This window comes from Nansenia antarctica (genome assembly GCF_963989245.1).
Source record: "Nansenia antarctica genome assembly, chromosome: 6".
Taxonomy (NCBI): Eukaryota; Metazoa; Chordata; class Actinopteri; order Argentiniformes; family Microstomatidae; genus Nansenia; species Nansenia antarctica.
In genome coordinates this window covers 63,333,480-63,357,392 of record NC_137676.1, presented here as the reverse complement: position 1 = coordinate 63,357,392, position 23,913 = coordinate 63,333,480, and the positions used below count along the sequence as shown (strand labels likewise).

Genomic DNA, 23,913 nt, shown 5'->3' with positions numbered 1-23,913 from the left:
CATGCAGACCTCTTGAACTCTGGACTACACCATGTGTAGTTCATCATGTGTGTAACATTTCCACACAATGCGTGTGTATAAGTGTTGTCTATTCACCTGTGTTAATTGTTCATGAAGGTACGTTTTGGTTTGTTTGTGTACGAATTTGTATTTTTGCCGTGTGTGTGTTTGTTTGTTTGTGTGTTTGTTGGTGTATGAATGTGTATTTCTGCTGTGTGTGCGTGCGTGTGTGTGTGCTTGCACGTGTGTGTGTCTACGGCGTGCGTTGTGTGTGTCTACGTGCGTGTCTACGTGCGTGCGTGTGCTGTGTGTGTGTGTGTGTGTGTGTGTGCCCTTGGCGACCCGGTGCTCCAGGGTTCCCGGTGCTGTTTGTCCCCCCAGGGGGGTCGGCTGTCCTGTTTGTTGAGGGAGCGGCGGGGCGATGCTCTCTGGGCCGGCCCAGGCCTTGGCCCGCTAACAAAGAGAACCCTGTGGGTGGAAAAACAGCTGAGGGGAGGGGAAAAAAAAACACCCAGCATTGTTAATCCGGTTAAAATCTTACCCCGAAAAAACAACAACAAAGCTTTAGTTTGCATTCCTCGCAGTCCAACTGGTGTTCCTCACAGTGGTCTCTGATCTCAGCACTGTTTGTTGTTCTGCTGTTCACCCCTTTTACACATGCCAAACTCAAAAGCAGTACTGTGGGGTGTGTGTGTGTGGGGGGGGGGGATAGTATGAATAACAGGATTGTTCGTTGGACTGTGTGTTGTCCTCGATGTCCTGTTGTGTTACTTAAGATTCAAGACGTGTTTTTAGTTCCTTATGTGTCCTCGAAACCTTCAGGAGTGGGATTTTTAACTGTGTTCAACGGTGTCACACTCGGAGCTGATGTTAAATACCACTGCAGTGAGTGCATGAACGAGATCTCATGAGGGCTTTTATTTATTTATTTTTAATTGTATTATTATTATTATTTTTATTTAGCTCACCTGATTCTTTGAGCTTTGATTCAACCCCTCTGAAAGTAACCTCCCAGCTAAAATCTCCAGCTTAGCTTAGCTTGGCCTGACTCAGCGAACCACAGCCGGTGACTCACACACCCAAAACAGCGTAGTTGTTTTAATGGAGTTTAATCATCATTAAGTTTTGTCTGTGTGCTGACGACAGTGAGGAGGAGCTGTCGTTGACCAAGTAGGTTCGGGTTAAAAAGCTGACGCCCCTTTCCTGACATCAAACGAAACTGACACAACCTAATTTTGTGAAAGTTAAACCATTTGAGGTCAAACCGAGAAAATGTCACTTCTTCTGACTTTGGGTTACAGCTGAGGATGGTTGGTTTATCAGTCTTTTTTATTTTAAGCTTGTTTGTATCACTTCACTTGGACCACTACACAGTGTCGCACTGACTGTTTTGACTCTCGGTCAGAAGACAGAGCTCATTGTAAAAGCTAATTGCCCGTTTCCTTTTTTAGAGTGGTCTGCCCTCTCCGTGTCGGGGTGCTAGATCCAACCAGACCTAAACTATGTCTGTGCTGGAGGACAGGGTGTCCCAGACGCATATTTCTGGTCTGTGTGATTGTGCGTGTGTGGGTGTGTATGGATGGGTGTCTCTGTGTGTGTGTGTGTGTGTGTGTGTGTGTGTGTGTGTCTGTGTGTGTCTGTCTCAGAGGAGACGAGAGCACACAGAGGACTGGCTGGGTAAACAAAGCCTGTGTCCAGCCTGTGGTCTCTGGTCAGTCAGGAATGGAGCCCTGAGAGATCACACTGTGACCTTTATCCTTCTCTCTTTCTCCCTTTCTCTGTCCATCTCTCTCTCCTCTCTCTCTCTCTCTCTCTCTCTCTCTCTCTCTCTCTCTTTCTTTCCCCCTCCGTCCCATCTCTCTCTCTCTCGCTCCATCCCTCTGTCACCTGGGGTCTGACAAGTGTGCTTTGCATTGTTGATGTTGCTGGTGGTCTTGAGCTCAATTAGTAACGTTTCCCTCGTAACAGGACCGCAATTCTGAGCATTTCATGTTTCTTTGGGGTAATGTGTTTGTGACTCATTGTTCGAGGAAAGGGGATTTTGATGTTCTCTCTCTCTCTCTCTCTCTCTCTCTCTCTCTCTCTCTCTCTCTCTCTCTCTCTCTCTCTCTCTCTCTCTCCAGGCATGGAAGAAGCGGTGGTTTGTTCTCCGCAGCGGGCGTCTCACGGGCGACCCGGACGTGCTCGAGTACTACAAGAATGACCACGCCAAGAAGCCCATCCGCGTGATCGACCTCAACCTGTGTGAACAGGTACGACTCCTCCTCAAGATATGAGATGTTAAACACCCAGGTCCCCCCCCCCCCGCGTCTCCATGGTGACTCATTACAGGGGGAGGCTGGTTGGAGGTCGACATCATTGGGGGTGGGGGGGGGTTCAGGAATTGGCACATTTACACTATACGTACGCATGAGGGGGCCTGTGAGTGGCGGGACAATGGAGGTCCCATATATTCATCTAGCCCAAAATATGAGACATCCCGATTAATACGGGACAGTTGCCAACCCTAATCCCAACAGTGCTAGCATGTAGCACTCTCACTTCTGCAAGCACTCTTGCAGCTGCTGTCACTATGGCTACCACAAATTGTTTATGGGGTGTGGGCCTGAATGCTAATAGGCTAAATGCTAACAATCTATTGTTTTTTTAATGTGACGCAACGTGACGTGCTAACGCTAAACCTGACCCCGCGCAGGTGGACGCAGGGCTCACCTTCAACAAGAAGGACCTGGAGCACAGCTTCATCTTCGACATCAAGACCATCGACCGCGTCTTCTACCTGGTGGCCGACACGGAGGACGACATGAACAAGTGGGTGCGCTGCATCTGTGACATCTGCGGGTTCAACCCCACCGACGACGGTAAGAAACGCACACTCTTTCTTTTTCTTTCTCTCTCTCTCTCTCTCACTCACACACACACACACACACACACACACTTTCTTTTTCTCTCTCTCTCCCTTTCTTTCTTTCTCTCTCTCTCTCTCTCTCTCTCACTCACACACACACACACACACACACACACACACACACTCAAACAATATCAAGAGGCGCCTCAATTAATTCTGAAACGTTTCACAAGCTCACAGGCCAAACATGTTGGCTTGGGCGCTCTCTCTTTTTTCATTTTAGTTCTCTATTCCTCAAATATCCCCCCGTTTCTCCCATGGAGTGAGAGGCCCGCCTCTAGGAGCCAGCAAACCCTGGTTCTGTTCTGTTCTGGTCCCAGTGGGGGCCTAATGAGCCGTGGGTTCAGATGGGTCTCGTGTTACAACACTCCCTGTACAGCATAATTAAAGCATTGTGTGCCCCAACGCCCCATTGCCACTCTCTCTCTCTCCATCTTTCTTTCTCTCTCTCTCTCTCTCCATCTTTCTTTCTTTCTTTCTCTCTCTCTTTCTTTCTTTCTCTCTCTTTCTCTCTCTCTCTCTCCATCTTTCTTTCTCTCTCTCTCTCCCTCCATCTTTTTTTCTTTCTCTCTCTTCAACCCAGCTCAGGTAACCCAAAGAAAAGACAATGTATTAATGGGGTACACAGAACCAGAATGGCGGGCTATTGGCTAGTGTTCTAATTTCTCTCTCTCTCTTTGAACCATTCTAACCCTCATCACAGAGAGCCCTTAGAAAGCAGCTTAGATACACAGTATGTACGAGTGTCAATCGTTATCGTATAGCACTTTTGCCGTAGACCGTGTTTTTTAGTCTGTACATTACATACGTAATACGTCACCCCACTAAATCCACTCAACGTTGCTCGTCGATGCGGAACATCACAAAGCACTAGAAGACATACAATAGAATGTTTTACTGCACGTTCTTCCCGCCAGCCCTAGGATTCGAGCCGGCGACCTTCGTGCTACGGGCCCCGCCTCTCTAGCCCTCAAGGCTACCGCCGCCTCTGTGGTACAGTCAGGAGACTCTCTGATAGCAGCGTCTCTGTGGCGCACGGCAACACAGGGGTGTATTTATCCCTCCGCAAGGCCATCCCTCCTCCCTCCTCCTCCGCAGTGTTGTGGCTGTACTGCATGTCTTCACGTGTTTTCCAGTAGTAGCTCATGTTTTGGAACGACTCCCCAACCACACACATGCAGAGCCATTTATGAAGAAAACATTTGGTTATTGTGACTGCGCTCTCTCGACGGTCCCTTGTTCAGAAGAGGGCGGCTGAGAAGCGAGCGTGGCCCTTTGTTAACAAAACAGCAGCGTCCCCGCAGATCACCAGACGACATGCCACGTGTGTGGCTTTACTAATTAAAGTGTCCTTGGCTGTCTCTCTCTCTATCTCTCTCTCTCTCTCTATCCGTGTGTCGCTCTGTCTCTCTCTCTCTCTCTCTCCGTGTCTCGCTCTGTCTCTCTCTCTCCGTGTGTCGTTCTGTCTCTCTCTCTCTCTCTCCGTGTCTTGCTCTGTCTCTCTCTCTCACTATCTCACTCTCTGTCTCTCTCTCTCTCTCTCTCACTCTGTCTCTCTCTCTCTCTCTCTCTCCCTCTCTCTCTGTCTCTCTCTCTGGCCCTACATGACAATCCCAAAACAAAGAACGGGATAGTCGAGCCCATGGCGGGAGAGGAGGGCCCACCGCCCACTCTCCCGCGCCTAGGCCATGATGCACCGTGGCTGGGGAAAGGTCAGCGAGTGGAGTGGGGGTGGGGATGGAGGATGGAAGATCCAGGGTCTCAGGGTAGGAGGAGAAGCAGGGCTCTGGGCCACAGTGTGGGTGGTGGGAGATGGAGGATGGGAGATCCAGGGTCTCGGGGTAGGAGGAGAAGCAGGGCTCTGAGCCACAGTGTGGGTGGTGGGAGATGGAGGATGGGAGATCCAGGGTCTTGGGGTAGGAGGAGAAGCAGGGCTCTGAGCCACAGTGTGGGTGGTGGGAGACGGAGGATGGGAGATCCAGGGTCTCGGGGTAGGAGGAGAAGCAGGGCTCTGAGCCACAGTGTGGGTGGTGGGAGACGGAGGATGGGAGATCCAGGGTCTCGGGGTAGGAGGAGAAGCAGGGCTCTGAGCCACAGTGTGGGTGGTGGGAGACGGAGGATGGGAGATCCAGGGTCTCGGGGTAGGAGGAGAAGCAGGGCTCTGAGCCACAGTGTGGGTGGTGGAGGATGGGAGATCCAGGGTCTCGGGGTAGGAGGAGAAGCAGGGCTCTGAGCCACAGTGTGGGTGGTGGAGGATGGGAGATCCAGGGTCTCGGGGTAGGAGGAGAAGCAGGGCTCTGAGCCACAGTGTGGGTGGTGGAGGATGGGAGATCCAGGGTCTCGGGGTAGGAGGAGAAGCAGGGCTCTGAGCCACAGTGTGGGTGGTGGGAGATCCAGGGTCTGGGGGTAGGAGGAGAAGCAGGGCTCTGAGCCACAGTGTGGGTGGTGGGAGATCCAGGGTCTCGGGGTAGGAGGAGAAGCAGGGCTCTGAGCCACAGTGTGGGGGGTGGAGGATGAACATGCAGAAATGGGGGGTTTCCCATTGCCTGCCTGCCCGGGTGAATCAGCACTCAGAGACCGATAAACAAGAGGAGGGAGAGGGAGAGTGGGATGGTGAGGGAGGGAGAGAGTGGGAGGGAGGGAAAGAGAGAAACATAAAGAGAGGGAGAGTGGGATGGTGAGGGAGGGAGAGGGAGAGTGGGATGGTGAGGGAGGGAGGGAGTGGGAGGGAGGGAGGGAGAGAGAGGGAGAGTGGGAGGGTGAGGGAGGGAGGGAGTGGGAGGGAGGGAGGGAGAGAGTGGGAGGGAGGGAAAGAGAGAAACATAAAGAGAGGGAGAGTGGGAGAAAGAAAAATACATAGAGAGAGAGACTGTATAGAAAGTGACGGAGGGTAAAAGGTAGAGAGGAGGAAGATGAGAGTGCATGAGATAAAAGAAGAGGACAGTGGAGGAGAGAGTGGGATGGTAGGTAGGGAGAAATGGTGGGAGGGGAGATAGAGAGAGAGAGAGAGAGAGCCATGAGCACAGCCACAGCCTTGAAATCAAGTACTCAAACAGCCACTCAAAGGCAAGTGTGTGCGTGTGTGTTGACGTGCGTGGTGTGTGTGCGTATGCGGCTAAGGAGTGAATGTAAGGAGCAGCGCAGAGGGAAGGGCGTTGAATAGGACCCAGTCATCACACACACACACACACACACACACGCGCAGAGAAGGACACACACACACACAGACCCACACAGATAGAAGGACACACGCACATTGTCTCACACACACACACACAGACACACACACACACACACACACACACACACACAAACAGAACCACACAAAGAGAAGGACACACACACCCACACACACACACACACTCTGTCACACATCCACCCACAGAACCACACAAAGAGAAGGACACACACACACGGTCCCACATCGTGAAGGCCAAAGACGACATGAAGCAACGCTGTCTCAGTGGGGTTGATTCTAAAGACTAACATAGTCATAATAAAGACACACACACACACACAGTCACACACACACACACACACACACAGTCACACTAATTGTGGTATACATAGAGCTCAGCATATATGGATTGACATGGGTGGATACAATATCTATACTGTACCAAGGCTGTGTGGAGCATTTCGAAGCGCCTGATGCAGCTTATTGATGTCAATGTCCGTAACAATCAATGATAACCAGCTTGTCTGGTCCAGAATGACTGTAATGCATTCGTTTATAGCGACATGCTGATTTTAGATTTTACAATATTTTTGTGTGTGTGTCTCTGTCGGTCTCCATTACGTGATGGCCCAAACAGTATCTCTAATGCCCCCTCCCCCCCCCCCCCATTCTTCTCCCCTCTTTCAGAATCGGCGAAGGCGTCTCACCAGTCGGGCGGGGGGGGCTCTGTGGTGGACACCCCCCCACACCCGGCGCTGGGCAGCATGGGGGGGCTGTCGGCGTCCGTCCTGTCCAACGTGCCCCCTCCCTACCAGCCCGTCAGCGTGCGCCACCTGGACTCCCAGTCCAGCCTGGAGGAACCCCAGGACTACCTGTGGCTGGTCAACTGTGAGAGCAAGAAACCAGAGCCCAACAGGTGTGTGTATGACTGCGTGTGTGTGAGTGTTCCCTCTGTAAGTGTCTGACAATCCTTTACTTTTCTTGTGGGCGGTCAAGTCTTTTATCTCCTCTCTCTCTCTCTCTCTCTCTCTCTCTCTCTCTCTCTCTCTCTCTCTCTCTCTCTCTCTCTCTCTCTCTCTCTCCCTCCCTCAATCCCTCCCTCATGGTTTTTGTCTAGCTGGCCTTGGTTCTCCTCTGGTGTGTTATGCCTATTGAAGGCCTGCTCCTCTCTTACGAGGCCTATGGTCCTGTGGTCCGTCTGTGTCTGACTGTCTTTCCCTCTCTTTGTTCCATGGGTGTGTATCAGTGCTGCTGCCCCCCTCCCTCCATCTGGATGTGGTTCGGGGGGGCCTCCCTCCCCTGTGGAGGGGGATCAGGAGTACTTGCTCCTGGAGGAGTGTGAGAGCAAAAGCGCCCCCCCTCCGCAGGCCAGTCTGTGAGTGGCCGGCAGCCTGCTTAGTGTGGAGTGGCGCGCACACACACACACACACACACACACACACACACACACACACACACATGCATGCACGTGTTCACACACATGCATATGCGCATGTATGTACGCGCCCCCTCCGCAGGCCAGTCTGTGAGTGGCCGGCAGCCTGCTTAGTGTGGAGTGGCGCGCAAACACACACACACACACACGCACACGCACACGCACACACGTAACACACGTAACACAGGTAACTCCCTTGATGTACCAGACTAAACCAGCACCTCCCCTGGATGTGATGCGTTCCATTAACCCAGAGCTAACCCCCTTCCCGAAGGTGAAGGGTAGTGTGAATGCACTCTCATGTGAAACAGCACTGTTGTCTTGGTGTGTGTTTTACCCTACGGGGGTCCTGTAGTCGGATGGCCCATCCATCCTTCTGTCTCGCACCCGACTCAGTGAGATCGCAGAGATCAAGTAGACCTCCGAAATATCGTCCGTCGGTGGTATTTTGACGTAACCGGACACCTCTTGATGTACAGTAGCTGCTTCTGGATCTCTTGATGTAGTAAACTAACCCGCGTGATAAACTCTCCACTTTCACTTGAGTGTGTGAGTATGTGAGTGTGTGTGTGAGTATGTGAGTGTGTGTGTGTGTGTGTGTGTGTGTGTGTGTGTGTGGGTGAGAGTGTGTGGGTGAGAGTGTGTGGGTGAGTGTGTGTGTGAGAGAGTGTGTGTGTGTGTGTGTGTGTGGATAGTTGTTTTGTATCCAGTCAGCTGATGTTTTACGTTTTCTGTCTCCGTGTCGTTTCCCCACAGATCCCACGCCGAGTGCTCCAAGTCGACCTCGTCGGAGACGGACCTGAACGACAACGTCCCGGCCCACCGCACCCCCACCTCCTCCACCTCGGGCAAGCATGTCCCCGTCAACGGCTTCTTCGCCACGCACCCCCACCCGGCCTCCGCCTCCTCCATCTACGACTCGCCCCCCTCCCGCGGCGCCTCCCTGTCGGCCGACTGCGCCTCCCTCTACCACCTCCCCCGGAGCTACTCCCAGGACACCGTGCTCCTCCCCAAGTCGGCCTCCTCGCCGCCTGTCCCCCCCGACGGAGACGGCGGCGACCTCTACGTCTTCAACACGCCCTCGCGGAAGCCCTCGGTGGAGACGATGACGATGATGAGGAACCTGTCTGTGAGCTACGACATCCCCCCCACGCCGGGCAGCAACTGCACCTACCAGGTGCCCCGGGGCCCGGGGTCGGACGGCGGCGGTGTAGGGGGGGACGTGGCGGTGGTGCCCCCTCCCCGGCCCCCCAAGCCTTCTCTGGGCTCCACGTCGGGACCCCCGCCCCCGCCGGCCGAGCGCTCGCCCACGGACACCTACAGCGTGCCGCGCTCGGTGTCGGAGACGGACGGGAACTACTGCGTGCCGACGAGCGCGGGGGGGAAGGCGCTGCGCAGCAACACCATCGGCTCCGTCGACTCCTCCCGCCACAGGAAAGGTACGGCCGGGCGGCGTTAGCTTAATTAGCGTTGTTGTCTCTTCTAACTTCCTTATCTTTGTTGTCTTTGTCGGTTATCTTGAAAAATATGACTTGAGAGCTGAGGGTCTACTATGACATCACACAGCCTCATCTAGTTTCAAAGTGACATAGGATCGGTTATTGAAACAGCTGTCGCATGCATTCATACTTAATATATCAGGATGCTAAGTGACCGGGACTGATGCATGCATGGGTGTTACAGTAGCGGCTAAAAACAACCCCCATCACAGCATATGGGTGGTACAGGCTCTGGACAACCAACACAGGCCTCTGCTTAGCAAGCGTCAGGAGATAATTATCTCTATGTTCAGCAAGCAGATGTGTTTCTGAATAGCTAATTACAGCTACAGCTTATACCTTTTCACTGACAGGACCGCCTGCCTGGACATCTGGTGCATTAGTGGTGTTTAGTTACCAAGCAAACAGACCACGCATGGCCCAGAGAGTTTATTAGAAAACAGTTGTGTGTCTTGCAACCTCAGGGCTGTTCTCTGATAGCCTCAGAATGTAAACACGACAGGAGTCATCACAGCGCCCTCTGGTGGTACCTGGTTGGTAAAACAATGGTATCTCTGGTATTTACTTTTCGACAATCGTTTTACACAACCAAATAGCATCTGAGGTTACAGATACAACATTCTCCCAACATCACGGTCATAACCTGTAACCTACATAACCTGTAAATCGAGCCATTATTAGACACAAAAGAAATATCCTGGCTTCACGCCTAATACCAGCCACGTTCTAGATGGATGGATGGATAGATAGATAGATAGATTGGTACTTAATTGAACCCCGGGGGGGGAATTCAAACAATTCAGGAAATTCGACACTCCAGGGCCGACCCAAACCGTACTATTTTGGCTCAGTTCTTCTCCCCGTCTCACATTCTCCTATCAAGCGACTGTTACAGCAACTATGGTGGACCCCAGCCCAGCCCAGGCGCAGCACATCTCTACTCCACTGTATAAAACTGCTCATTTCCCTTGTATGGGGATGGGTCTCTTGTCTCTGTTGTCTCTCCCCGGCATCTGCATGATTGATGATGTGAGTGGCTTCTGTGTGGAGGTCCATTAGGATGGGAGATGGAGCGATAAAGAGCCAGAGCTATTACTTAACCACTGGGGCTGGAGCCCAGCTCAAACAAGCACTAGAATATTCCAGCAGTAGACTCTAGTCTCTCTCTCTCTCTTTCTCTCTCTCTCCCTCTCGTTAGGAGTGCCACACTATGAAGAAGAGAGGGGCTTGTTTGTGACCCAAATTCTCTCTTTTATCCAGAAGAAGGGAGACAGAATTATCAGACAGAGTTATCTGATCAGTCACTGTCTGATGATGAAGCGTCTTACATGGGGCGTCAATGATCTGTTAGGATCTAGAGGAGGGACGGACTTTCTCTGCTTTGATTCTTTGCTGTGTCATTCAAACCACACACACACACACACACACACACACACACACACACACGCATACCAGTGAATTAGCCTCTAGGCCTAAATGATGCGCAACTCACCAGCCACACACACACACACACACACACACACACACACATCCCGACTTAAGAGTGTGAAGACCTTTCAAGTCTTACTCCACCCTGGCGCCTCGCGGCTCTAAGTGAAGTGCATTAGCCTGGATGCATTATGCCCAGACTCACTACAACAACAACAACAATAATGCACCATACTGTACATACTGTGTGTTTTTGAATGTGTGTGATATTAAGTGTGTTTTGAATGTGTGTGTGTTTCAGATTTTGGATCCCAAGACTGCTACGACATTCCCAGGTCGTTCCCCTCAGACAAAAGCTGCTCCTTCGACTTCACAGAGAGCATGAGCTTCAATAACTACTTTGTACGTTTTCTGTATCTTTTTGTCTGCTGACCAGGGAAAGCTCACATGAATCAATGACCAGACATTTAGGAATTTCCTTTTCTTTTTTTCTCTTCTTTTAAAAAAAATAATGGATACTGATCTCATCGCTTTTTAGTGTTATGAGTCTTATGAGTCTAGGATAAGTATTATTTTCAAGGTGTGGGCCACAATGAGATAAGCTGACCTCTCCGTGTCTTTGTGTGTGTGTGTGTGTGTGTGTGTGTACGTGCCTGTGTGGGTGTGCCTGTGCGGGTGTGCCTATGCCTGTGTGTGTGTGCCTGTGTGCCTGTGTGTATGTGTGCGCCTGCATACGTGTGCGTGTCCCCCCCACCCAGAAAAACAAAGGCATGATGCCGGTGGGCAGCCAGTCGACGGAGGAGGTGGACCAGAACTACGTCCCCATGAGCGCCAACTCCCCCTCCCACCACCACCACCACCACCACCACCGCTCCGGCAGCCTGACGGAGCCCATCCAGGAGCCCAACTACGTTCCCATGACGCCGGGCACCGGGGAGTTCTCCTCCCTGGGCAAGCAGGTGCCCCCGCCGGCCCACATGGGGTTTCGCTCCAGCCCCAAGACCCCCCCGCGCAGGCCCATGCTCGACTGCCAGCCCCCGCCCGTGGACCGCAACCTCAAACCGGACCGCAAAGGTGAGAGAGGAGGAGGGTGTGGGTGGGTGGGGGGGGGGGGGTGAGTTTGTGTGTGTGGGGGGTGTGTGGTGGGGGGGGGGTGTAAGTGAGTGTGTGTGTGAGTGTGTTTGTGGGTGTGAGTGTCTATATGTGTGGGGTGGTGTCTGTGTGCACTGTGCAGTGTGTGTGTGTGTAATAGGGGTAGGTTGGTATGTGAGGAGGAGAGAGCGAGTGAGCTTGTTTATGTCTGGGTAGTGGGTATATGTACGTTTTATCTTACTTTACCTGATTTGTTCGTTCAGCCTCTCTGCTACATCCCCCTAATCTATCTCCTCTAACCTTCTCTGTCTGACATTCAGCTCTGGCTCACTGCTATGTAGGTGCTGGCTCATGGTTACGGAACAACACTGTTCACCTTTTCGTTCATATGACTTTTAAGTAGAATTGTCATTTGAAACGATGGTAGAGGATCAGAGGGAGTAGGTCATACTCCCTCCTCCCCAGAGTCTCCCTCCTCCTACCCCTGTCCTTCCCCCAGACCATCTCTCCTCTCAGCCTGCTCTTTTATCCTCCCCGGCTACCATGTAACACCCTAGTCAAAGAGACTTTTGTCCCGGGGCTTGGGAGGCCTTTTTGGGGGGGGGACATTGGTTGGTGGTGGTGGTGGTGGGGGGGGCGCCGAGCACCCGGAGCCCAGAACAGTCACCTCTGTCCCCATTGTCCCTCCTCTCTGAAAGGACCTCTTTGATGGAGACACAATCCCTCTACCCCTTCAGACCTAGGAGAGGGGGAATTTCAATCGGGAGAGAGGAGGATTTGACTATCGCACACAGGCAGACCCAAAGCTGAGGACGCTATAGTCACTGTCAGTGCCCGGAGAGGGGGAGAGAGAGAGGGGAGGAGGAACTGGATAAAGGAGATTGTTCGAGACATTCGCCACCCCCCTCTGTTCATGCTTAGGTCTCTATTACTCAGATCAATGACATTTTCATCTAGAAGGACTCGCTCGTTTTATTCCAGTGGCCTCGACTTCAGTTACTGTCCACTTCCACCCCCCCTGATGAATGTAAAATGTACAGCGCTTCAGTACAAAAATCTCTGAGTGAACTAGCTTCAGGTGAGCTAGCTTTACTCTTAGTTGAGCTAGCTTTAGTCTTAGGTGAGCTAGCTTTAGTCTTAGGTCAGCTAGCTTTAGGTGAGCTAAGCTAGCCTTAGTTGAGACTCTTATAGTGACAAAAGGGATAATGTTCCATAACCATGGGCCACGCACACACTGTCCTCTTCTCACTCACTGCAATCTCTCCATCTAACCACCGCTGCTATCGGCTGAGTTTGGGACCACTCCCATTCCCGCCTGTGTATATATGCTGTGGCCGTTAAGCCATTTTGAATGTGCTACTTCTCTCTCTCTCTCTCTCTCTCTCTCTATCTCTCTATCTCTCTATCTCGGGAACAGCCTATACTGCGGCCCTGCCCTGTCTGTATCTCTGAGGCTCCAGTCTCTCTGGCTGGCTTGGTTCTTAGTGGCTGTCGTCTCGTAAAAGGCTGACACATCTGTGGTCGAGGCCAATAAGAGTGTCATCCTGTCTGTCTGTTCTCACAGTCCTCCGCTTTGTTATGACTTGTAATTGTATTGCAAATGTGTGTCCTGGTGAAGCTTGGGGGGTGCACAGTGTTTGACGTTTTGTGGGAGGGGGGGGGGGGGCGGGGGGGTGTATTCTGTTATTAGGTTACTGATGACTGTAGCTTTGGCTTCAATCTGCTCACAAAGGTGTAATTTACCAAGGTCTCCTGCTGGTTTTTAGATGTGTTTGCGCTCAAAGGGGATCTTCCTTCTCTATGTACTTCCTAGCTCATACTGGTGCATGCGTTGTTGCCCGTCCGACTTTTTGTGTGGGTAGCCATGTTGCATGGAGTCAGTGAAATGCATGACGGGATGCGAATGGTCCGCCATTGCCATGGTGATGACTGTGTCTCTACACAGCTGGTATATTTACAGCTTCTTGCAGGGGCGGGGGGGAAATCAAAGGGTGGTTGCTCAGCCAATTCCTGTCATTCCGCTTTTGCATGGCAGGGTTCAAATAGGGACACATTGATGATGTAATCGTTTAGAATCCTTAATGAGCCAAGTCTTCTTTCACCAATCAGGTCAGAGTCCTAAAATAATAAGAGCAAAGGGAGTCTGTTTAGAGCGCACCGACTCTCAAACCGTAGGTGAATTCCCAAGACGACGTAAGGGTAGGTACTACCAAAACGACGCCATCTTGTCTCTGAAACTAACTTCTCTCATTCTTTCTCTCTGTCTCTCTCATGTTGTCTGACTTAAACTGATCCTCAACTCAACGCATGCTAGAAGTGGTGCATTGTGGGATGCTGTAGTAGCCTCTGGTTCCGGTCTGTTGGTCAAGCTCGGTGCAGTTCTGTCTCAGATGTCCAAATGCATCATGGGAGGTCAAACTAGGGGTTGGTGGCCTTAACGAACCTATTCTGGTGTCATAAGTAGTTGTAAACATTGGAGCCGGACGGTGTTGCCGCTAGACACAGATCTAAGGTCAGTGTTGAGTTTCCCCCCCTTGATGATCAAGGAGTGATTGGGGGAGGTGAACTGACCCTAGATCTGTCCCTGAGGGTGACGTTTTGACCCTTGACCTTTCTGAAGCTAACACAACAGACCTTAGGGAAGCAGTGAGCCGACATTCCCACCACACCACTCCCTCTTCATCGTCAGGTGTTCTCCCTTTCTAGTGTGTGAGTGTGTCCTCTCTCATCCAATCAACTAACGTGATTTGTGGTATCCTCTTCTGTTCTGATGTGGTGTTTTTTGTTTTTTTACCAGTGTGTTCGCCAAACACATTTTTTAATTATCACCATGGTAACATTCTCTCGCTATCTAGAGGCCTAGAAGTGGCTATCTAGAGGGGGTTGGGGGGGGGGGGGTCCTGCAAGGTCTCACCAGGAAATTGAAGAATGATTGTATCTCATGGACGTGTGTGTTTTCTAGGACAACTATCCCATTTCACACAAGTTTACACATGTATACGCGCGCACACACGCGCGCACACACACACACACACACACACACACACACACACACACACACCCGTCAGTGATGACCTGTTCTAACCCATTCAATGTTGTACTTTTAACACCTATCGGCATGTTCTTCACTGTGTACAGTAATTGACTGTTGAATTGTGTTTCTGATGATATGTAATTGCTCGGGAAGGATGCAACGTGTTTTTACTTTCTATTTTAATGTTGTACTCCCAATATTTGTTCCCATTTTGCATGAACTGTTGGTGTGTGGTTAGATAGTAAAAGGCCTGTCGTGTTCTGTAAAATGCGCTACTCTAGGCAGCACCAGATGTGTGTGTGTGTGTGTGTGTGTGTGTGTGTGTGTTCGTTCAAGCCAGGCTGATGGAGTCGAGGTGCTAAATTAGTATCCCACAGCGGGTTCCCAGATTGGGCTCTGTTTAACCGTGCTGGAACGTTGGACTATTAAATGGAATTTGCAGGGATCAGCTGTAAGCGAGCGTTCCTGGGTATGGCAGCAGAGTTGCCAGTTAGGCTAGACCTGACCACTAGTCTCCTCGCGTGACCTGAGGACGCTGAAATGGAATTAGACCCAACTCTGTTATGCTGTTTATCTCAACGGACAAACAATAACAAGCGAAGGAATCTTGAGCTGGCCGTGCTCTGTAGGAGTTGACCATCACTTGAGTCTTGTATGAGGAAGCTGCTGTTTGAGGCTCACAGTGCCCTCTGTTGGCCAAGAGCCTGCCCTACACCACCTTTTACCATAAGTATATAAGTATACAGGAAATTGACTTGGTAAGATTGGAGCATAGGACATAAACACAACAATATATACGCCAAAATTATTTTTAAAATAGCAAAAAAAAAAAGAACATAATAAATGATGTCATGTCTTGTGTGGTGACCTGATGAGTGATTGACAGGTGTGTGTCTCCGCCCCTTCCCTGCAGCTAAACCCGCCCCCCTGGAGATCAAGCCCCTGCCGGAGTGGGAGGAGCCCTGCGCGCCCGTCCGCTCGCCGGTCACCAGGTCATTTGCTCGGGAGTAAGTGTCCGTCACCCTTGACCTCTCACCGTTTTACCTCTATTACAAGTGGTCACCGGGCGCTAGATGGTTTAGGATGGTAGAACAGAACACTAACCCTACATGCATTTCTGTAGTCACTTCATAACATGTCAGAGTGGTAGTGTGTGTTTGAAATGTGTCCTCAAGGAGGGTTGGATCCGCTCTGTTGGCTCCGCTCTGATATGAGCTTTTGTTTCAGTACTGTTTAGGATGCAGGGTGCTCTGCTGGCCACAGTGTGACAATGCTGTTGATTTTTACAGTGTGTGTTTGTGTGTTCATGCGTGAGTGCCTGTGTTTGTGCCTGTGTGTACGTGGGTATGTTATTGGTATTGTGTGTCTGTGTGTGTGTGTGTGTGTGTGTGTTATTGATAGTGTGTGTGTGTGTGTGTGTTAGTGTGTGTGCATGTGTGTATGTTATTCATAGTGTGTGTATGTTTTTGATAGTGTGTGCTTGTGTGTGTTATTGATAGTGTGTGTGTGTGAGTGTATGTGTGTTATTGATAGTGTGTGTGTGTGTTATTGAGGGTGTGTGTGTGCTATTGATAGTGTGTGTGTTATTGATAGTGTGTGTGTTATTGAGGGTGTGTGTGTGTGTGTGTGTGTGTGTCTAAGTGAGAGAACCAGTGTGTAAACGTTGTGGATGCTGCTCAGTCCTTCCAGGTTCCCCATGCCTCCGAGACCCCAGTCAGTGCATAGCACCACCTCCAGCACTGACTCAGAGGACTGTGAGGAGAATTATGTAGCCATGCTCTCTAATGCAGACGAACCCGTATGTAACACCAGTCTTCTCAGATTATACACTCATGTTACCTATTATTACATTTTTTTTATTAAATTGTTAAAATCAATAATGTCCCACAAACTTGCCAATCAATGTAATTTATTTGACTTTTTTACGGCTAAAATTACAGCAGCTTTAATGTCAGCATCTGTACGTTTTTCCTGTTATAATTCAAAGTATAATAATTCACTCAGTGATACAGTGTGTTGTGAAAAGCTTCATGAGGATGAAGTCTTCCATCGATTCTTGCTGTGACAGTATTCGGAGAAGACTCTAGTCTCTCAGTCTCTAGTCTCTCACTGCCAGTACTAGCCAGTCACCGTGGCTGATTAGCACGATTAAAGGCTAAGCAAGACGCTAATAAACAAATCAAACAAAAACGAACCCTCCGACCCCTCACGTTCGAAACAGACAAATCAATGGTTGCCGCTGAAGGACTCCGCCTCTTCACCTTTGTTTAGTTCTTCTCCGGCTTCTCCTCATCCTGCTTCTCTTTTTCTTTCGCTCTTTCTCCTCCCTCAGGTTTTTTTCTGTCTGGTGAAAAATCCTTTAATTTCACCCATGTTGTTTCCCTTCGATCGATATCCCTTATTTTGTTCTCATTCAAGGACCCTTTTTGTTGGCTGGTCTGTTTAAGTGTAAACACGTGTATATACAGGGGACAACTGAAGATTAGAAACCATTGGTCACTATGGGGACTGACTATAGCCTACATAGAAACACACTATTCATTGCTTAAACACTTGACAGTTAGTCTACTGTCTGGGCATCATCGCAACTAATAGACAAACTGGACACAGAAGCATGTTTTGTAGCAATGATATCGTTGTTGGAGAAGTTGTGTTTTGCCTTTACCTACTGTAAATTGCTATCAATAAACATAACATTATTAACACGAATACAGATCCAGAATGAAAATGTTGCACCATAAACATCAACAAAAGGGGTTCTTACCTGCACAGTATGTGTGTGTGTGCAGAGTTGTTTTACTAGTCTTGTGTTGCCTTCTTGACATTGTTCTTTCCTTTGATCTTTTCTTTGCCTCGACACAACGTTTACTTTCTGTTCCTTTATCGTTCATGTGTTCCTTTCTCCTCCTGCAGTTTTTCTTTTGTTGTTTCTGACCTTCCTTCCCTTTTCTATTCCTCCTCCTCTCGTTTCCCATCCCTCCACTTCTCCTCCTCCTCCTCTCCTCTCCTTCCCTCTCCATCCTACTCTCCTTCCCCCACATCCTCTCCCCCTCCTCTCTCCTCTCTCCTCCTTTCCTCTCCTCCTCCTTTCCATCCTCCTCTTCTTCCCCCACATCCTCTCCCCCTCCTCTCTCCTCCTCCTCCTCCTCCCCCTCCTCTCCTTCCCTCCCTGTAGAGAGGAGTCCTTCTACTGCACTGTCCCCATCACCCCTGTAAAGAGGGAGATGGAGGGCCTTGACTCCATTGAGGAGGTGAGCAGGGTTGCCAGGTTAGAGAACCTGGAGTTGCCAGATTAAAAGCCTCCACCAGCCTGGACCTGGTCTTGTTGGTTGCATGGTTCCCTTCTGGGTTGGGGGTGTTAATTGGTCCTACAACCCCACTAAGAGTATAGGGTGGGTACCTCAGTGGTGCCTGCTGAAGTGACTTGCCGTGTCCTGGACAAACATGATTGGGTTGCTGTGAACAGCGTCTGTCCTAGTGTTGTTGTCCCCATCGTAGTTCCACTACTCCTCCTTCTGCCTATTTGTAGTTTAGCATTAACATTGCCTCATGCAACTATGAGTGTGTGTGTGTGTGTGTGTGTGGTACTTTTTTTTTTACCCTTCCTGACCTCCCCTGGTCACCATGGTAACCCTCCTCTCTCCCCTCTGGTTGGTCAGAGTGTGAAGCTGGGCGCGCCCATGACGGGGGACGGGGGGGGCAGCAGCCCCATGGCGAAGCCCAAAGGAGACAAGCAGGTGGAGTACCTGGATCTGGACCTGGACCCCAGCAAGTCCACCCCTCCGCGCAAGGTAGGACACGCCCACACACACACCTGGGGAGTACACAGGACGGCGTCTACTAACGCTGTTGTTAGGATCAAATGCAAGAACTCACAACAAGACATTTCCCGAAAGTAGCACGTCAAAGTGTTTTAGATGAAGTGGCGCTTTGTTGTTGGTTGCGTGTTTGCTGCTGTGAACAGGCAGAGACCTTCTATAGCGCCTGTGATGCCACCGCTTGCCTTACTGACGTGTGTGTGTGTGTGTGTGTGTGTATCTGTGTACGTGTGTGTGTGTGTGTGTGTGTGTGTGTGTATCTGTGTATCTGTGTACGTGTGTGTGTGTTTGTGTGTGTGTGTGTGTGTGTGTGTGTGTTCCTCCCGTCCAGAAGAAGAGCAACGGGACCGGCCTGGCCGTGTCAGACGAGCGTGTGGACTACGTGGTGGTGGACCAGCAGCGGACCCAGGCCCTCCAGGACACCCGCCGCGCCTGGAACGACGGACGCCAGTCCACAGAGACAGAGACCCCCACCAAAGGGCCAAAGTGACCCCACTCCCCCCCCCCCACGCCGCTGGGCCACTGACACTACTCTAGCCCCAGGCTCCGGTCCCGGCCTCGGCCTTCTCCACCTCTCCCCTAGACCCCCGGCCTCCAGTCTGCAGGCGGTCCAGCCAGCGGCCCTGGGAGGCTGCAAAACTGTCTTTAGTTTACACCGCCGTGGGTCAGGCTAAGGGCAGCACAGCGCCCCACTGTGGCGGGACTGGGGTACTGGCCAGGAATAAGCTGTAGGCAGTATGGGATGCAGGAGGGTGGATGAATCGATCCATCGTTAGGTGGATGGACTGGATGGGGCCTGTTAGAGACCATGTCACATTGACAGAGACTTGATGTCTGAACACTTTACTGCCTCTTCAACTATTGGATTTTAGTTGGGATTATTCTTTTGCTCTGGTTTGTTTTTCGCCGTTGGAATAACCAGGGGAGGACGTAGAGAGAGATGACAATTGCTTATTATCAAAAATCGAAACACTGTGGGACTGGGACACTGTCTGGAGTCTGTTTGGGAGAAAATGAGTAGAATCACTCACTCTGAGGATGCTAGCGTCCACCTAGCTAATACTTTTACTGCCATGGTTGCCTGGGTGATGCTGTGGGGAGGTGGCCATTTGTCTTGTACAGGTCTAGTATTATCCAAAACATTGTAAGAGAAAGCAGGTTTTCTTAAACAGCTAAATACCTGTTTTGATTCAAAGTCAATAGAACACAGCAAGTTCCTTTTTAATGGAGTGCAACCTAACGCTCAATCAAAGGTTCGGATTCACTGACCCACTTCAGTTAAATCACCTGAGAATGATTTTTTTTCCCTTTTTCTCACTTTTGTTTTTGTTTCTAGTGGAAGCGCTTTCACATTTGCAAGAGAAAAATGCAAGAAGACTGTACAAAAGTGTTATGTATATAAACGGAAAAAAGTGTCCTTTATTTGTGTAGAATATCCAGTTTGTTGTTTGGCGCTAGGGTGTGTGTGGGAATTCTGCAGGGTAGAATTCTGCACCCCTGTCCAAGGAGATGGTATCAGGACTTGTGTTATGAATTGACAGAATCAATAACTGTGACCGCTTTTAATGGAAAGTCCACACTTTCTGTGAGTTATGCAAAGGTATCAAACTTAGGTGAGAGAGAGAGAGAGAGAGAGAGAGAGAGAGAGAGAGGGGGGGGGAAATCAGGTACTCATTGAAATACTAATACAGCTGTCCATTTCTAATTTATTTTTGTAGTTATTTCATCAATAAATAAGTGGTTTTTCCAATCTATACGGCTCAGTGTTCTCGTAAACCATAAATGAACAACGATTTAATAAGTAAGAACAAGCGCTGTAAAAAATGCCTTCTGTGTCAATTTGTTTCAGGACTTTAATGAGATTATTCATTCCTTAATTGACTTGTTTTGTTAATCTACTCTCTCTCTCCTTTCAAGGTTTTAATTTATTTCAAATGGATTTACACACAATTTTTGGGAACTGACTTAATCGCCTTATCTAGTCGACTTTACGTTGTTGTTTTGTTGTTGTTGTAAATAGCGAGAAATCATGATGTATTACTTAAACAGAGGAGACTTCTACAGGATCATAGTGTTTCCATCTGAGACTATTCGCTTGAATAACTTTCCAGTTCTCGCACCACAAAAGTCCTAAGCATGTGTTGGCGTGAGAATAAACTCTTTGCTGTATATAATTTGCTCCGACTATTCCAGCATGTATCATTTGAATTGTAAACTGTGCCTATACTGTCATTTCCAAACGTCTTCATTCTTCTCCCCAATCCCTACTGTGGGAGATGAGATGAAGTGCAAAACGTGATGCTTTGTTATCTTTTTTTAATGAATCAAAAGAGAAATATCCATTTTAAAGTCAACTAAATAAAAACAACCTTTTATGCATTGTCTGTGTCCATCATCTCTGTGCTTGTATTGATTAGTATTTCATGTATGGGGAAACCCTGAAGACACGACGGGGCCAAGGATTAACACACACCACTACGTACACGTGTGTCTGTCAGGTCTCTTTCACACCGGCAGTTCCGAACGCCGGTTCGCGTTCGCGTGCCGAAACCTCCGAACGTTGGCGCTGTCTGGCGAACGAGCCCGCGTTCATACCAGTGTATCGTTCGTGGCTCGTTCGCCAGACAGCGCCAACGTTCGGAGGTTTCGGCACGCGAACGCGAACCGGCGTTCGGAACTGCCGGTGTGAAAGCCCAGTGTACTCTTGTGTTTATGAAAGACAGGAAACGGGGGGGGGGGGAATTTAGCTTTAGACTAGCTTCTTTGACATGCAGCCAAAGTGCTGCTTGACTAAATTGCTCCCTCACTCACACACACAAACCCACACTCAATCAGTGACTGATTGCCTCACCTGTTCCTCATTCTCCAACTCCATTTTGGTTTGAGTGTGAATAGCTCTCTCCTCTTCGACATGCAGCAATGTACATAATACGTCCCTTTTCAGTAATTTCCACTGACATTTTTGGTCAAAACAAGTCATCTCAATGAAAGGGATAAGTGCCCACAGTCAACAAAATGTTTCGGAAGCAGCCACAACTGGAAGTTGGTAAGTGTCTGCATGTCTCTCTTTATGAGATAGATAATTATATATATATTTTTGGTAGGACTACTCATAGACTTTAAAATGTTTACTCTCCTTATCCTGGAAGCTAGAGTTATCGCACTGTGCTCATAAGAAATTACCCTTTCATGTAATTCCATGTAATCACATTTCAGTAGAACTTGAGCAGTGGACAGTGTGACAGGTGGAAATGGCTTGAGGTTCTGTACCAGTCACTCAGCAACATTCTTATGTCGGAATACTATGAGTATGTAGATGACATTGTAAATGTGAAAGATGTGACATTGTACACATTGGTACATTCGTTTAAAACCATGGGCAGAGTCGGAATCACCATGCAAAGCATTTGTCATCCGTGTCATTATTGCCAATTTACACTAGGAAAATGCAACAGTAGGTGGCGCTGCTGCTTGACAAACCAGTGTAGTCCAGGTCTTCCATACAGCAGAGTGCAGTCTGTCTTATATTGTGTTGTGACTTGCAACACTGCAGCATTAGGAAAGGAAGCCAACACAAAGTCTTCTTTTTAGATTAGATTAAACTCTACTGTCATTGCAGAGTACAAGTACCAGACAACGCAATGCAGTAAATGAGGCAGACACAGGAGATGCCTGGGATTGAACCCAAGGCCTCATACACATAAAGCATGTGCTCTACCACTGAGCTACATCCCCATTCTCAATCTTCTGCTGATGTTTCAGGATGTGACCCCTGACCCCCACCACCACACGCCCCCTCCCCCCGTGTCTCGTACCTGTGAGCGATGAGAGTGAGCTAATGTGTAATGGAGTCGCTCATCAAATGATGATTTCAGTAATTGTTTTATTGCTTTCGAAACCTACAGCTAGAACACCAACACATTTAGTGCTTACCTGAAGTGCATCGAAAGGTCAGGCTTGGCTCGTCAAGATGGTTATGTAACCAAAGTTATGAGTCCACAGCCCAAGACGTCCGCCCCCCGAATCCTGCAAGCACCCAATAAAACAAGCCGCTCTTAAATCTCACCTTTTCGGTCCATCAACTTTTTTTTCTTCTTTTTTTTCCCTTCTTTTATATAGACTACGCCAACTTCAGTACAGTATATTAGCTACTCACAGCTTGCTGTCTCAACTTGACTTGAACCCAAGACACACAGTACAGTACAGTACAACACCTGCCCTATAAATCTCTCGTCCCCCAACACTGGTACTGTAGCTAGCATGGTTTAGTCAGATTTATGCGTTGGACATTGACACGGCCCGTTCTCCAGTCTATCCCTCAACCCACAGCATATGGCACTGTTCTAGCGAAGGCCTAGGCCAGCTGCAGGCCAGAGTCCTGTCGTGTACGGCGGCCATGTTTAATCCTCTAAATTGCTGCTTCTGGACGTCCACGTCTGAAGATTTACTCCTGGCTGCAGATGTCTTGCGTTCTGCTGTGTGCGACCTGCATTAAGACCCTGATTGCCGAGTAAATTACTGAATCGGAATAAATCTCTTCAGGCAAGGCAGCAGGTCGACCTAGGGGGGGGGGGGGGGGTCGCGGTTGACAATGTAACACGTTGGGGAAGCAGTGGGAAGTGGGGGCTGTGTGTGTGTGTGTGTGTGTGTGTGTGTGTGTGTGTGTGTGTGGTGGGGGTGGCTGTCATATTACCGACATTCCCAGGCGTCTTTTCAAGAGACTAGTGAATGCGATGATGCTTATTGCAGTTCACCCAAGCGGAGCCCTCCAGTCGGTTGGGTATGTGATGTTTTTCACCCCATACTGTGAATGGAGTTTGATCTGACTGAGGTTAGACACCCACATCGCTTTCATCTGGGATGTAACCATCAGGGCTGCAGTTACGAGCACGCGCGTCCCGGAGGGAGCACCAAAACAGCCTAATGATCATCATAATAATCATAGTGATGAATTATTTTAATTTAAGGCGAAGCACAACTACTGTAGACACCATTAGACCATTATTAGACTACCATTATTGCTAGCATGTAGCAAGAGATCCCTCCCACCCCCCCCCCCCACCCAAATCCCCCTTCCCCCCGCCCGTCAACAAAATGTTCTACTTTTGGGGCATCCAAATGGCCAACAGCGGCCCTATGCAACATATTCAGTTTGCGATAGATCAACGTGACCTATATTGGTTGAGAATCTGTTCTGAGCTGAATATCTGAATCGCAAATGTTTTTTTTCCCATTATGAAAGAAATAGCACACATTTGTCTAGAGCCTTTAAAGCATGTTGTCCTTGATCGTGATTATTCTGGCTTCAAACGCTTTGTACTGAATTGAGATGAGATAAAACTGGCTTCGGTATTGGACATTTGTGTGTGTGTGTTTGTGTGTGTGTGTGTGGATGGAGGGGGTGGAGAGGAGTGAATGTGTGTGTGTGTTTGTGGGGGTGGTTGAGAGGGGGGTGTGTGGGGTGGGGGGCTTGAGGTGTGTGTGTGTGGGGGGGGAGGGATTGAGAGGAGTGTGTGTGTGG

The 23,913-nt window shown here is 49.5% G+C and overlaps 1 protein-coding gene across 1 annotated transcript in view; it reads left to right on the top strand.

Annotated features, from left to right (window-relative positions):
- gab1 (GRB2-associated binding protein 1) overlaps positions 1 to 20,740 on the top strand; it is a 53,772-nt gene extending 33,032 nt beyond the window's left edge. The window contains exons 3-13 of the mRNA XM_080533774.1: positions 2,124 to 2,252; positions 2,696 to 2,861; positions 6,774 to 7,002; positions 8,278 to 8,960; positions 10,750 to 10,850; positions 11,207 to 11,522; positions 13,650 to 13,739; positions 15,488 to 15,581; positions 16,255 to 16,372; positions 18,234 to 18,365; positions 18,724 to 20,740. Of these exons, the coding sequence (XP_080389900.1) occupies positions 2,124 to 2,252; positions 2,696 to 2,861; positions 6,774 to 7,002; positions 8,278 to 8,960; positions 10,750 to 10,850; positions 11,207 to 11,522; positions 13,650 to 13,739; positions 15,488 to 15,581; positions 16,255 to 16,372; positions 18,234 to 18,365; positions 18,724 to 18,882 (2,217 nt within the window). The 3' untranslated portion in view covers positions 18,883 to 20,740. The remainder of the gene's footprint in view (positions 1 to 2,123; positions 2,253 to 2,695; positions 2,862 to 6,773; positions 7,003 to 8,277; positions 8,961 to 10,749; positions 10,851 to 11,206; positions 11,523 to 13,649; positions 13,740 to 15,487; positions 15,582 to 16,254; positions 16,373 to 18,233; positions 18,366 to 18,723) is intronic.
- The last annotated feature ends 3,173 nt before the right edge of the window (positions 20,741 to 23,913 follow it).